General features: G+C 39.2%; 1 protein-coding gene across 2 annotated transcripts in view; it reads right to left on the reverse strand.

Moving 5' to 3' along the window:
* nrg2a (neuregulin 2a) overlaps positions 1-13,859 on the reverse strand; it is a 75,242-nt gene that overhangs the window by 6,465 nt on the left and 54,918 nt on the right. For both annotated transcript variants that reach the window (XM_042430372.1, XM_042430374.1), the window contains exons 4-7: positions 10,894-11,014; positions 7,737-7,813; positions 2,115-2,138; positions 296-398 (exon numbers count right to left, since the gene is read on the reverse strand). In XM_042430372.1, the coding sequence (XP_042286306.1) occupies positions 296-398; positions 2,115-2,138; positions 7,737-7,813; positions 10,894-11,014 (325 nt within the window). The remainder of the gene's footprint in view (positions 1-295; positions 399-2,114; positions 2,139-7,736; positions 7,814-10,893; positions 11,015-13,859) is intronic.

Genomic DNA, 13,859 nt, shown 5'->3' on the forward strand with positions numbered 1-13,859 from the left:
GGTTGTGATGAAGTAATTATGCTCTTTTACTCAATGTGATTTCTGTCATTATTAACAATAGCAAAGAATTTTGCATGTAAACATGTCTAATAATATAAAAAAGACATTTTAAGACAGTAAACACAGTAATCTATTATTTCCACATATGCTTTATATTACAAGCACTGCAAACTGCAAGTATGTCAGCAGCTGGATTATTCAGTAAACTGTTTAAATAAAATGCTGGTGGTAGCATAAATTTAAAAGGCTACATGTTCAAAAATCATGAGCTGATCCATTTATCAGCAGGACTTACTTGGTTTTACAGTAGGCAACCACACACACGATGCCCACCACCAACAGAGCCACACAAATACCCGTGATTGTCAGGACTCTTTTCTGGTAGAGTTCCTCTGCCTCTGTCAACATCACACCCACAAATACACAGACGCACCCACACACACCACATGCACACAGTGAGAGAAATAAAAGAAGAAAAAAAAATCAGTCTCTTGAAGGTACAGGTTCCCACTTTTTCACTGTACATCTATATTTTTTTTTTTTTTTTTTTTTACTAAATCCTGAGCAGTATGAAGCTTCATCCCTTCCCTGACAACTCACTTCACAGTCAAACCTCTCACATAATCACAAATACAACAGATACTGTTGCTCCCTGTGCTGCAGTAAGGCGGCGTAGGTTGGGGCTCAGAAATAGTCAAGTAACTTTATTTTCTAAAAATCTATTTCAAATTATATATGATACTATAACAATGAAGGTTTTATAGTTATAAGCTAAAATTTAGTTTTTATTAGTCAGTTTTAATATGCTCATCACGATGCTTGTCATCTCATTCAGTTATAGAAGTCTTCATCTGCTCAAGCATTCAGTAAGCACAATGATGAAATCTTACAGTACAGAAATTTATGAAACAAGTAAATTTGAAATGAAATGAAATATCATTAAATATGAAACTGGGGAAATCTTGGCTGATGCATTTTGCTTTTCCAGAGAAGAGCTTGTGCGAGGTTGAGGTAGACTCCGTTTTCCCCCTCGAGGAAAATGATGGAGGAAAGAGGTAGTGTGGTCCCTGGTAAATAATGTAATAAAAATGAATTGAATTTGTACAACTCCTTCCATCTGAGGTTTCCTCGTTCCATTCACCAGCAGCCATTTTACATTAGCATGCCAATTTGTGTCAAGTTTCTGACACCATAAATAAATCATTGTAGTCAGTTTATTTATAGCAGCAAACTGGGTTATATTTCAGCAATAGTGCTTGTGATCTACTGATAATGACTTTTCAACATAGGGAATTATATTGGTGTTGGTATATAAGTACTAAGTACACAATGTCCTCATGGTACATACTGTAAATCCACTTTTATAATAACGTGATTTCTGAAAAGCGTTTGTTTTACACTCTCAACCACTGAAGCACTTTTCTGGAAAAGGTAGCAGAAAACAAGAGCTAACAAAGAAGGAGGATGGAAATAGCGGCAGAAAGAAGAAAAAACATGACTGTAGGATCTAAATATAGCATTGCATGCTCACATCACAGCATCTACTCCTTGAAGGATAATTCAAACTGGTAACACAGATATTATTTTTTATTCTTCACAATTGCATTTCAGGTATACTAACGGCGGGTTGATGCAAGAAATATAATCACACATAAATACAAAGAAAAAGATGGCATAGCAAAAGGAAAGGCAGACACTAAAGGCATGAGACTAAAAGGGTTGGATGGAAAAAGTTGGAAAAAGACTGAGGAGAAGGAATTTGGTAGCTACAAACATGATATATCATGCTTGTTACAGATGGAATGAGGAACCGAAAATCGGTCCGAAAGGGAAAATACTGTGAGTGAGATAGTTAATAGATCTACTTTTCCATTGCACAAGTATGAGAGAAATGCAGGTGATGACATCCATGTTAATGATTGATGGAGAGTCAGTTGACTAGGGGTTTTTAATTCTATTGAGTTATGGTATGATTGATCAGGAGATTGATTGGTTAATCGAGGGACGATATGATTCACAGTTCACACCACAGACGGGACGGGAGCATGTCAGAATGAAGGACATCTATTTAGTAGCTATGCGAGGACTGAGAATCAAAATGGATTGTTCCATACCCATAAATTCAATCCCAAGATGCTCTGCCATTGCAGAGGGTTGACAGTTGGAAGAAGAAGAAAAAAAAAAAAAAGAAACAAAAGACCAGATTAAGAGAGAGTCACCTTCTAACATATAGTGGAGCAAACAAAAATAGGCATTACTGCAAGTGAGACAACAAACACTTGAAATGAGTCAGTCATTGTCAGAACAACGTGGTCAGTAACCTCAAAGACGAGACGCCAGAACGCACTTGCAGCATGCAACACACACTTCAAACCTCACTACACAAAACTGCATGACACACAGCTACAATATGAATCAATTGAATTTTCTGTTGTTTTTCATGACATCTATATTCTATCCAAAGAACATTCATATCTACTGTATGTTTCAACATAGTCCAATGTTATTGTTGCTTTCTGAGGCACCTCAGTTTCTTGTTATTTAACGAGTGATTCCTTATAGAGCTTTGCAGAAAGTGCTATTTGATTACATAATCAAACGCTATCCCCTAATGGGAATAGGATGTATGAGGCGCATAGCTACTCTCATATACTGTAAGGGGAAAATATATGCGTGAGATTACCTGTGCTTTCAGTTTTTCTGCTTTCTAAAAATGCTACACTGTCAGTTCCCGAACACACCCATCACATGAACAGGCAAGTTAAAAGGAGTGTATCTGTTCGGTATCGGAATAATCGCCCTGATTAAGAAGAATTATAGTCGGACCTTGTATTATATGGCAGACTGAGGCCACAGGGAGGTTTCACCAACCAGCTGAGTTCATATCTCTGGCAGCTCAGTTGCTTTACTTGGGTTGAAGCAAGTCCCAGCTGTTCTTACGACAACATGCTCTTGTTAAGCCAAGCCCTTATGGCTGAGGAGCAGAAGCCATCCTCCTTCTCTCTGGTATCTCCTGGGGATGGGAGGCGCCCCTCCAGGAAGCGGGTCTTTAAGTGTGGAATGGATGTGTGTGTGCGCACATGTGCCTGCGTGTGTATATTTGCTGTGTGTTCTTCGGGAGGAAATTTGATTTATTCTCCTTAATTGAGGGTAGATAATGTGAAATATATGAGAGGCCATTAACATTGTCGTGTAGCTTTCCAAAAATACAAACATTGCCGTACAGCTCGTTTTACAGCTCACTTCATGTGTGGATGGGGCTTTCATGGAGCTGATTTCTACTTTGGATCTGGATTTGTTGAAATAATGACAGCTTAATAGCCATATGAAGGAACATTTTATTACATTTTATTCTTGGATTGAGTGGAGGCTTAATCTTTTCCATTTGCAATAACACCCTTTGATTCTGTTTAGAGATGATGCCTAAAATATAAAATTATGATGTCTACTTGCAAGTTCTTCCCATGGTAGTGTCATCAAGGGCAGTTGGTTACTTTCCGGGGCATTAAATAAGGATTTGGTCAAGATAAACACTTTTCAAGTGAAAATAAACATTTTTTTTTTCTTTTGGGTGTGCATGTCATCATGTACTTATGCATCTTGTCTCATTATATCTGATGCTTTTCACTCTTTTGTTTAAAATCTATCTTCTATTGAGCGAGCAGAGGCACGAGACTGACTGCAGGTGATATCCTTTTCTTCGCTAACACTTCTCATAATAACATAAAAGATCTCTAATGTTGTGTTTTGCACCGTATTTCAGCCAAGCATCTCTCACTCCCAGTCAATCAGCCCCTCCTTACGCCCTGTACACGCGCACGCTCACACACAAGCACACATACTGAGCAAACACATGGAGACTACTGCTGCGCTGTGGCCGCTGGCCGGTAGTGATGCGCGGATCAGAGTTTTTTAATACCCACACACACCCGACGCATTATGAGAGCCAATCTATATTGCCTAACCCACAAAAAATATGTGTTAATAAACCACCTGAACACGACCTGCAAACTACCAACTTTGTTTACCAACCAAACACCGGTAGGCTCAATGAGTTGCGGCCAGGGAACAACACTGTGGTTTTGTTGTGAATTGTGTAGTGGTTATCAGAGACAGCTAGCCATCTCAATCCCCCCGAAAAACAAAGGTACTGTAGCCAGAAACAGTGATAGCTAGCATGGTTAGGTGGCTAGCCACCAGCTAACCTGGTCAGTAACAGACCCGGAGAGCTAATATCTGCAGGGTGTTTTTAGTTGGATAAGTTAGAACAGTTTTTGTTGTGGTGGGTGTCTGTTGTTTGTTGACGTTAGTGGGAGAAAGGCAAGCCACTCAGGAGCACGCAAAAACGTCACATCCATTGGATTTTTGCGGAAAAACCATCCCGAGTCCTTCACATAGAAATCAGTCCACATGCTGATAAAGGCAACCGGGAAAGTCAGGGAAGGTCTCATTTTTTAAGTTATGTTACGACCCGTTCACTCCTTGGCAATAAAAATGATTAATACATGTAAATTGCTTCACAATTCTTACATATAGCCCCTTTAAGTCTACAAACTGTCAGGTCATTCTTTTTAATGTATAAGCATGTAAACTAAGTTATCAAAGCTCTGTGTTCATGTGGCTGGATGAGAACTGGAAATAAATGCTGTCCCTGATGCAGTCTCACAGCTGCACTGAAGCTAAACAGAATGCAGAGAGAGCAGTGAGTGAAGGAAAAAGAGCTCTCACACACCACTTTCCACTCTGCCAAAAAACAAGTAATTTCAGCACAGTGCATTACGACTTAATGTGAGATGAAATTACTTGTAGTTAACAAGGGAGTTTTCGCATTGTACTCCGAGCCAACATACAACGAACAGCTCTGCAAGTCAGGCTACAGGGATGAGACTCTGTATGGCACCATCAGGCAACTCTAAAAGCAGATGCAGTTATTTTCTAACTGGGATGTTACACTGAATTGAGACCACATGGGCTTGCAAAGACATGACACTGACAAATATGCAGTAAGATAGCAGTAAATCCATTGCTTTAATCTTAAATAAAATACTGAGGTTTTGTATTTAATTCTACACTCTGCTTATTACACAGTATTTTAAATCTTGTGCATCTTCTTTTCCTCAGAGAACAAAGCTACAATACATGAAATCTCAGCTGTTTATGTTTCAGTAATGTCATGTCACTCACAACTATCAATATCTATTTGACAAGTAATCCACCAACAGGAAATAATGAGGTGTAAACAGAGCTGAGCTCAAGACTGCAGTAACAAGTTGATAACCTAAAGAGGCATGATTCCAGACCACGTGGAGGGTTTTCAAAGCAAAAACCTTAAGGGCAAGATCTATCAGGCTTGTAGTTCTCCAAAAACTTTCATCTAATCTTTGTATAATTCTGTAGTTGATGGATGTGTTTGCTGATGTTGCCGTGTTGAGTGGTGCAGAGTTGACTTCTCTTTCCTCAGGCTAGCAAAGCTGTTTGACACGCCACTCTAGTGTAGCGTGTGAACTGTATACTGAGGACATCTGAGAGAGCAGTTAGCGTTTGTGCCGTGAGAACACCATTTTGTTACTACTTCTATAGCAATGTGTGTTAGCAACAAATGCATTTTGTTAAATGTTCTGGTGTGGACTTGGGTGTTTACTAGTGACTGGCGGTAATTTACGTCATAAGCAAGTTAGCGGCTGATGTGAAACTGAAAAAAACAAACAAAACAAAAAAAAAAACCAGTGCCTCTAACAGCATGGCATATCTCGAAGTGATGTGTTGTCTAGCCTGTGTGTGCATGTATATTCCGGTTAAAGCAACTGTAACACAACGAACACTAACATTTCAAATATTTGCTGTAAATGATTGTACCTTTGGTGAATCCCTTATTATCTTACAATCAAATTAGTTATAAATCTCACGTGTGCCAACTGGAATTTTGTCATGTTGGCGCATGTATGAGAAGGGGCGGATTTAGTGATTTAGGGGCCCCAGGCAAACTCTGTCTTGCTTTATTTTCACCCATTCTTTAACTGGGAATGTTGGTATTGGCAGTGGTAAAGGAACTACTACTAACTACTTAAAACTGTTTTCTTAAGTAGAAATTATTAATACTGCGCAGTTAAAATACTGTAAAAATCCTGCATTCAAGTTTTTACTTAAAAGTTGGGAGTGAAAGAGAAGTATTATTAGCATAATGTACTTAAATGTACTTAACGTCTGTTCAAGGTGGAGCTTTTAATTCTTATATAATGCTGGATAGTTTAATCAATAATAATGCATCATATTTTATTTGTTATATTTTGTGAGTAAAACCTGAATCTGCAACATAACCAGTAACATCATCAGTAAGGTATGTAGTAGTACAATGTTTTCCTCTTAAGTAGAAGTATTTAAGATTTTTTTAAGTTCTTTGGGGGCCTTATAAGTTATTTCAAGATACAATGAGTTGGAATAGTAACATAATTCAATATTTTTCATATCTAAACATCATAAAAAATCTGTAGCTGTTTGGGGCCCTTTTAGTTGGGGCCCCAGGCAGTTGCCTACCTTACCTAATGGTAAAGTCAGCCCCTGTGTATGAGTAACACTTTCACAATGATATATTATAAGGAAGTGTTACATGTTGCATATTGCTTGACTCCATAGAAGAAACTGGAATATGAAGAAAAAGACCTATATTACAATCAAGAGAAACTACATTTTGAGCTTCTACTGATCAGTGATGGCTCTCAAAAATCATTTCTTTATCATTTTAAAAGATTCAATCATTTGTCATGCCTATTAGTTAATGCTAATTGGTCAGGCCTAGCTTTCCATCCATGGATCAGCTCTAATAGGATCATACATGCTTGTATTTGAGGCTGATTGCATAAACAGGCATCATTAGTAAGTGAGCAGAAAGTACAGCAGGGTTTTAGTCATTGTTTTGCCGTTAGACTTCGTTGTTACATGCAGCTGACTACAAATCAAACTTTGACAAAGCATTTATTTCAGCCGCCTACTTGTTGCTATCAAACGTACCATCAGCTCTTATTGAGTACACATGCAATATACAGCGAGTTAAAGAGCACAGGATATCACATGCAAACCAAAAACACTGGCAGTCTCTACTAAACTGTGCCAGCTTGTGAATGAGTCATCAGAGAAGGCACAGACACAACTATTAGGTCATTGCCTAATAGGAAATTAGGAAATTAATGCAACCTCTCTACACCCAGCATGCACGCATGACACCAGGACAGTCTGACAGAGTGACAGAAGAGGAAATTGACATACGGTAGAAACTGGCCATAACGTAGGTTTGACAGCGATCACCAGTAAAGTCATTTGGACACCTGATGGAAAGAAAGAAAGCCACAAAAAGAGAGGGAGGAGAAGGGTGGTGGATGAGTGAGAAAGAGAAAGAAAACAGGAAGAGAGAGGGCAAGGGTGGAGTGTGAAGGAGAGTATGCGTAAGAAAAAGTGAGGAGGGAGATAGGGAGGGAGGGAGGGACAGGGAGAGAGGGAGGGAGACACAGAATTAGAACAACAGCACAACTACAGACAGCAGAAAGCAGAGTGTTTCCATGGATGACACCACCGTGTACATGGTGTAGTGCACAGCTCATTGCGTGTTGACCTGAGAAGGAGAAAGAGGAGGAGAAAGAGGAAGAGAACTGAGGGGTGGGTGGGGGGCAGCAGGAGTCCACAGAGGTAATCCAGTGACAACTGTGTCTCTGTTCTCAGCTGCTCATATCAAGTGAACATACTTTTGTAAGGATTGGGCATGTACAACCGCAGTGGCTCAGTCTGTAAGCATCGTGGGCCGAAGTATCCATCCGGACATCTGGGAAGGAGCAGAAAAGTGTTATGAAAAGGGAAAAACAGGAAGTGAGGTGAACTGTAAATATTATGGATTCATATCCCTTCACAGATATCGTTAAAGGTCACAGTGAAACCATATGGATATCACAAAATAAAGGCAACTCTGACACAAGCGTTAATGTGTTCACTAACACACCAAACACAACATCAGGCATAAATATGCCACCACTTCATATTCTCATTAAAAATTATTCCTATTACTAATAGTACTATTACTACTACTACTACTACCACTAGTACGATTACTACTACTACTACTACTAATAATAATGATGACACAATTATTAATAATAACAACGCTTTACAAGCAATTTTAGAAAAATAAGTTAAGGTATTTTACCAGTAAACTGTGTCTCAGTCTAAATTTAAGAAGGGAAAATAATAGAAAAATAAAAATAGCTCCTAGAAATGATAATATAAGAAGTGGGAGAGAGAGAGGACAAAAATAAAATTATATATAATAATCCAAAAAGTCAATAAAAGGCAAGTTTACAAAAACAGGATTCAAATGATGATACAGAAGGTGATATACTATAGGCTTCAGGGGCTCCGACAACAAAGGCCTGTTCTCTTTTTGAACTAAGTCTGGATTTTGGGGGGATGAGAGAAGAGTAATATATTCTTGAGTATATGGACGAATAAGTGGAATGTATCTGGGGATCAATCATGCACTGCTTTGTAGGTGATCAATAAATCAATTCTAGGAAGTCTGTGCAGCAAAGCTGAAAATGGGGCAATGTGGTTTCTTCGCTTGGTGCCTGTTGGGAGCTCAGTAGCTGTGTTCATAACCTGTTATATAACTGATAGGACCATGGGATAAAATATAGTGTGTAAAAAATAGTCAAATCAAGAGAAAAAAGATTTGAACGTAGAGATGGTTCTCAATGGAAAAAATGACTGTACAACAGTTAACTTCTGCTTTGAAACATAAGTCAGTGTCAAGAGAAGTTTTCATGACATTAATTTATATTATTTTAACTGAGGATAACAATCATCAGTGACAGACAATCGTCTCCATCAAGTCTGTTATATTTCCTCATCATAACCCCATTAGGATGAGCAGTCGGTCTTTTAGGGGCACGGACATTCCACTCACAGTCACAACTAGACCACCAATCCAACAAAGGTCATTGCTCTTGATTTACTGGTTTCACACAGCGTGTCCCAGGAGCACCATAACATTCAGCATTTAATTACTCATCCTGAGTGATGGTGTTGAACTCGGGGGATAGCTGCACCTAGTCTGAGGAAACTTGGCTGAAAGATGAAAGAAATAAACTGTCACTACCTAATCTAAAAATCAGATGAGTGAACAAATATCCACTGTGGTGCAGCTGCAAACTCTATTATCACTCCTTTATCTTTAGTTTTATAAAAAGAGGAGGAAATAGATCGTTCATTATTCAAAAAAATAAACACGTAACATTTAGGAGGGAAAAAAAAAAAGAAAGCTTTACCATGTGTTATGTGACGTGAAACAGGAACTGTGCTTTACAGTAGACATACAGTACATGTACAACCCATTCCTTTCTTAATGGAGGGAGGGGATTTGGAAGTTCTGGCAAAAGCTCCCAGCTTTTGTTCTGACTCCAATATGTATTCATTTTGATATATCAACCAATTATTTTACACTTTACTGGCAAAAGACACCCTTATAAGTATGATTTATTTAAAATGACAATGGATATAAACCATTATCCATGTATTTATTATGATATGTTCAAAAGAGACTAAATTCGTTGATTTTTAAATTAACTTATGTGAAGGAAAATATGTTTAGTTTAGTTACTTACTTTGGGTCATTTCTTAACCTTTCCTTTCCCCCGTAAAAGTTTATACTTCAAAGTGAAGGAGCTGGGCATAAAAGTAGGGCTAGCTGTCTGCAGGACTTGTTTAGGCAGTGAGTAATACCCACTGAAGCCTGGCCTATATTGAATGAGATGGCTGTGGGGCAACAAATCCCTGCAGGCCTTCACTGCATTATCCAACTTTTCTGGACCCATGCCCCAGCCGTGAGTGAATTAGCTGCAGCAATTGAGTTATTGCTGCCTCCAATTTGTACACAGCGTATTGAACGGCTGTTGCAGCCATGTCCTCCTTGCTTGTCGAGCATTCTTCCTTGGGCCAACTGGGCACAGAAGCCACGCCAGTGTTTCAGCTCTATATCAAACCAGCCAAAATGACTTGTGCTATGTCGACATATGGTCGAACAGAACATGCAACATAATATTTGACAACCATGACAGGAGGTGATGTGCATATTTTGTATTATAAGTATACAATTAGGTTTTACTGGTTGTAACCGTTACAGCTGCCCACAGCGATACTGTTCTGAATAAAAATGATAACATAAAAATGTGTTCATTTTCTGAAAAGCAGTAAAATAACAAGAGAAAAAACTGCTTATTTTAAGTAATAATTTCTCCTGAACTCTGCTCTAAATAATGTCTCTTAACCTTGAGTCTAATACAAACAAAAATATGTCAAAGAAAAAACAAGTTGTTTTTATTTCGTTTTCTCCCTCGCAAGCTGAGATACACGGTTTCTCCAGCACACTTTAGACATGGGTCGTGATCCCCTTTGCCAAGGACCTTAAATGTAAGCAATGATTCTATTTACCTCATTGGGGGCCTCTAACAGGCATAAATATTTGCTCACTACTAAACCAGTGACTCATGACATTTTGAAAAGGCTTTTAATGTGCAGCCCTCCTGTACACTAAACATGACTTAAAAGGATGAGCACACCACCGCCTCACTCCATTATTAGTGTTAGAATACACAACAGGTGGGTAGTTAGGCAGACTGGCAGCGCTTTCCTGTGATGTGTTGCTGCTGCTGCTGCTGCAGCTGGAAGAAAGAAGAACGGGAATCAAATGCTCTCATGAAAATAAACAGTGGGATAAAAAAATTGTAGTTAGTGTATGAAAGAATATTACTATTAAAGACACACTGTAATGAGAGAAGTTTTCATTTCACTGTGGGACAAAGACAATGAAAATTCAGTTTTTGAGGTGAATCCAAAAAGAGAGAGATTACTCACTTGCAGGAGAGCTGATTTATACCATGTATGAAGTAACAGTCGCCGCCATTCACACAGTAGGCCTTCTCTGTGTCGTTGCATCTTCTGGCGTGGCCTGAGCCTGGAGATAGCGTTGTGGTTACTGAAGAAAACAGAGACAAAAAAAAAAAGAAAAATTATCTTAATGAATCCTTTTTTGTGGCAGTTTTACTCTCTTATGAGCCCAAGTAAGGTTAATAAATGATGATCTTAAAATGAATACATAGTCACGCACAGGATTTTCATTTGGTTGTCATGGATCGGCTTACGTTACGCTTGTATTTTCATCACTATAACAGTCTATACAAGTATTCTCATCTTTACTCATATTATACACTTGTATTTCCACGAGGACTCTTAGTTTTCCATCCTCAAATGTAATTGTGTCTCTAAGCAGTGTTGACACTATCTCAAGAAGTTCTATGAGCAAAGATAAATATTTCCCTGACATAGCGTAGGAGTTGTTTATGCGTTGACTCAGGTCCTTGGAATGGCCCAAAATGTCATGTATCTGCACTTAATCCCCCTGACTGAATAGATATAATATGTTTGGGATGAAGTCTGCTTATCAGGACAAAAGCAGGGACGTTTGAAGTGAGCCGAGTGCTGAGAGAGGTTCACAGTGGCATGATTGGGCTTGAGAAGGGAGGAGTGGGCTTCGCATGTCAGATGTTGACACGTGATTGGAACTGTGTACCTGCTGTCAGACGCTATTAGCGCCTTCGCAGAATGTGACAGTTTGCCGGTAAGGATACAGAAGTTTCCGATTTGAAGACCTTTATGACTACGAAATGCATCGGCTTCAACTGAGCCTGATATTCATGTCATGCAGAATGTTGTGGCAAGAAATTGCACAAGGATTGTATTCAGCTGTGCCAGTGCCTCTGACATATAGGCTCTCTGCCACCAGGACAAGATTTCACAATTCCCATTTGTTATACAGTTAAAGAAGTCAGCTTAGCTCTCTTCCCTGGCTGGAGAAGTGCCTCGTTCAGAAGCACACTTGTGGTTTAGCTGAAACAACAGTGGTTAATTCCCATTCTAGTTAGCATAACAAAGCAGACACATGACAGGAGTCTGTGCTTCACTCGCCAATATGAGTCTGTGAAGAGCGTGGACACTGTAAATCAGCACTTTCCAAACACAACATCAAACTAAAACTGTAAATCTTGTTTTATTTTTTATTAAATATAATCTAAGGCCAAAAACTACTGTATTATGCTCCAACTTCAAACATACAGCCAAGCTAGATCACTGCATATCAACATTTGTCCAAAATCTTCCTTCCAGTGTCACCCTACCATTACAAACAAAACAACAACCTAAATCATACGGCTGTTTTAATTTGATGAGATTGCTGATATAAGTAAGTAAGTAAAAATGGATTATATTCGTGCTTAAATAATCGACTGTCATGTGATTGCTTTGTTGAAGCTCCCAAACACTGTTGCCCCAAAAGTTTCCATGCAAAAAACGTCCAGGTTTACCAGTTAATCAGAACTACCTCACTGCCACACCTGACCTCTCGCTGGAGCGCTGGTGTGTAAAACACCTCATAAAAAGATCAGACAAAGCTGTCAGGAAGAGGCAACCTCATAACATTGGAAAAAAAAAAAACTCCTACGCTCAAAATAGAACCCTTGTGCAGTCTTCAACTGTAAAAAATGCAAAACAAAAGGCGGCAAAACAAGTTACATGACTACTTATTCTCCGTCTCTATCTAGGGCAGCAGCATATCCCAGAATGCACTGGTGGAAGGGAGGAAAATGTTCTGGACATATCATCAGTCCTCAGAAGGGGCGAACACATAGACAGTCGTACTCGCACGTAATCTCCAGTCCACCTGGCTTACATGTGGGTGGACTGTGGGTGAAAAACAGACGACCCGGAGAAAACCCACACAGGGAGATGGAGAACATGTAAACTTCACAGAGAAAGGATCAAGGCTGATCGTTGAACCGTGGTCATGTTCTGCTGTCAAAGTTTATTTGGCTACTGCTCATACCAAATCTGTTTCACTGTGACTGTACTCACTTTTTTTCCCCCATTCTCACCAGTGTCAGTCAAAAAGATAATTTATATTATCTGGTACCTCACTTATCCCAGATCCTCATAATGAGACCTTGTACTCTGTTGTCATCAAACAAGGTAATGCTACAGTATATGACCAAGTGCTTATGCTTCTTTGAACTCCAAATGGCATTGGCTATGACCTTTTAAGGTCATGGATTCCTTCTCACACTACGGCTCCGTGGGAATTGATCTCAATATTAAAATTTCTGTGATTTATTCAACGGGCCACCGACTGCACTCCCTCGGTCGGATTTGCATGGAATCTGTGTTTTATTATGATCTGGAACAACACTGAGGTACAATACCTTCAGTGAGTGATGTATGGCCATATCTTATCCATGAGCATGCATGAATTTGTTTTCTGAAAATTCAATGGCCAGAGGAAGAGCTCAGCATTTTTGGCATCAGTAATACGATGCTTTAAAATGCATTAATGGTCATATTTTCTCAATTGATCTCATAAAATATGATGATAAAACCAATTGTTGTAGAGTTATGGGCGATATTTGTAATGATTCACATCACTCAGTGCCCCCCTCGGGGTAACTGGAATGAGGGCAGATTAATCATATTTCTCTCCATCACTGTAAAGAATAACTTCCATCCTTATTTGGGTGATGACATGTCGGTCTGTACACCAATACAGGATATTACACTACTGTACTGGGAAGACGCTTAGAGCTAAAGACTTAGTTTTAGACCCAACTTGTTTTGTGTTGCCACCCAGCTGAACGCTCACAGGTGGAGAGCCCACACATCCCCCCTCAGCAGCCAAGGTTCATTTGCCTAAACAACAAACACCACCTGTCTGTATTCAAATGACTATGAGAAGGAGCACATTCCTGTGGACATTGTTTTACTCTCAAATAAGAGAA

This window comes from Thunnus maccoyii, chromosome 13, assembly GCF_910596095.1.
Source record: "Thunnus maccoyii chromosome 13, fThuMac1.1, whole genome shotgun sequence".
Taxonomy (NCBI): Eukaryota; Metazoa; Chordata; class Actinopteri; order Scombriformes; family Scombridae; genus Thunnus; species Thunnus maccoyii.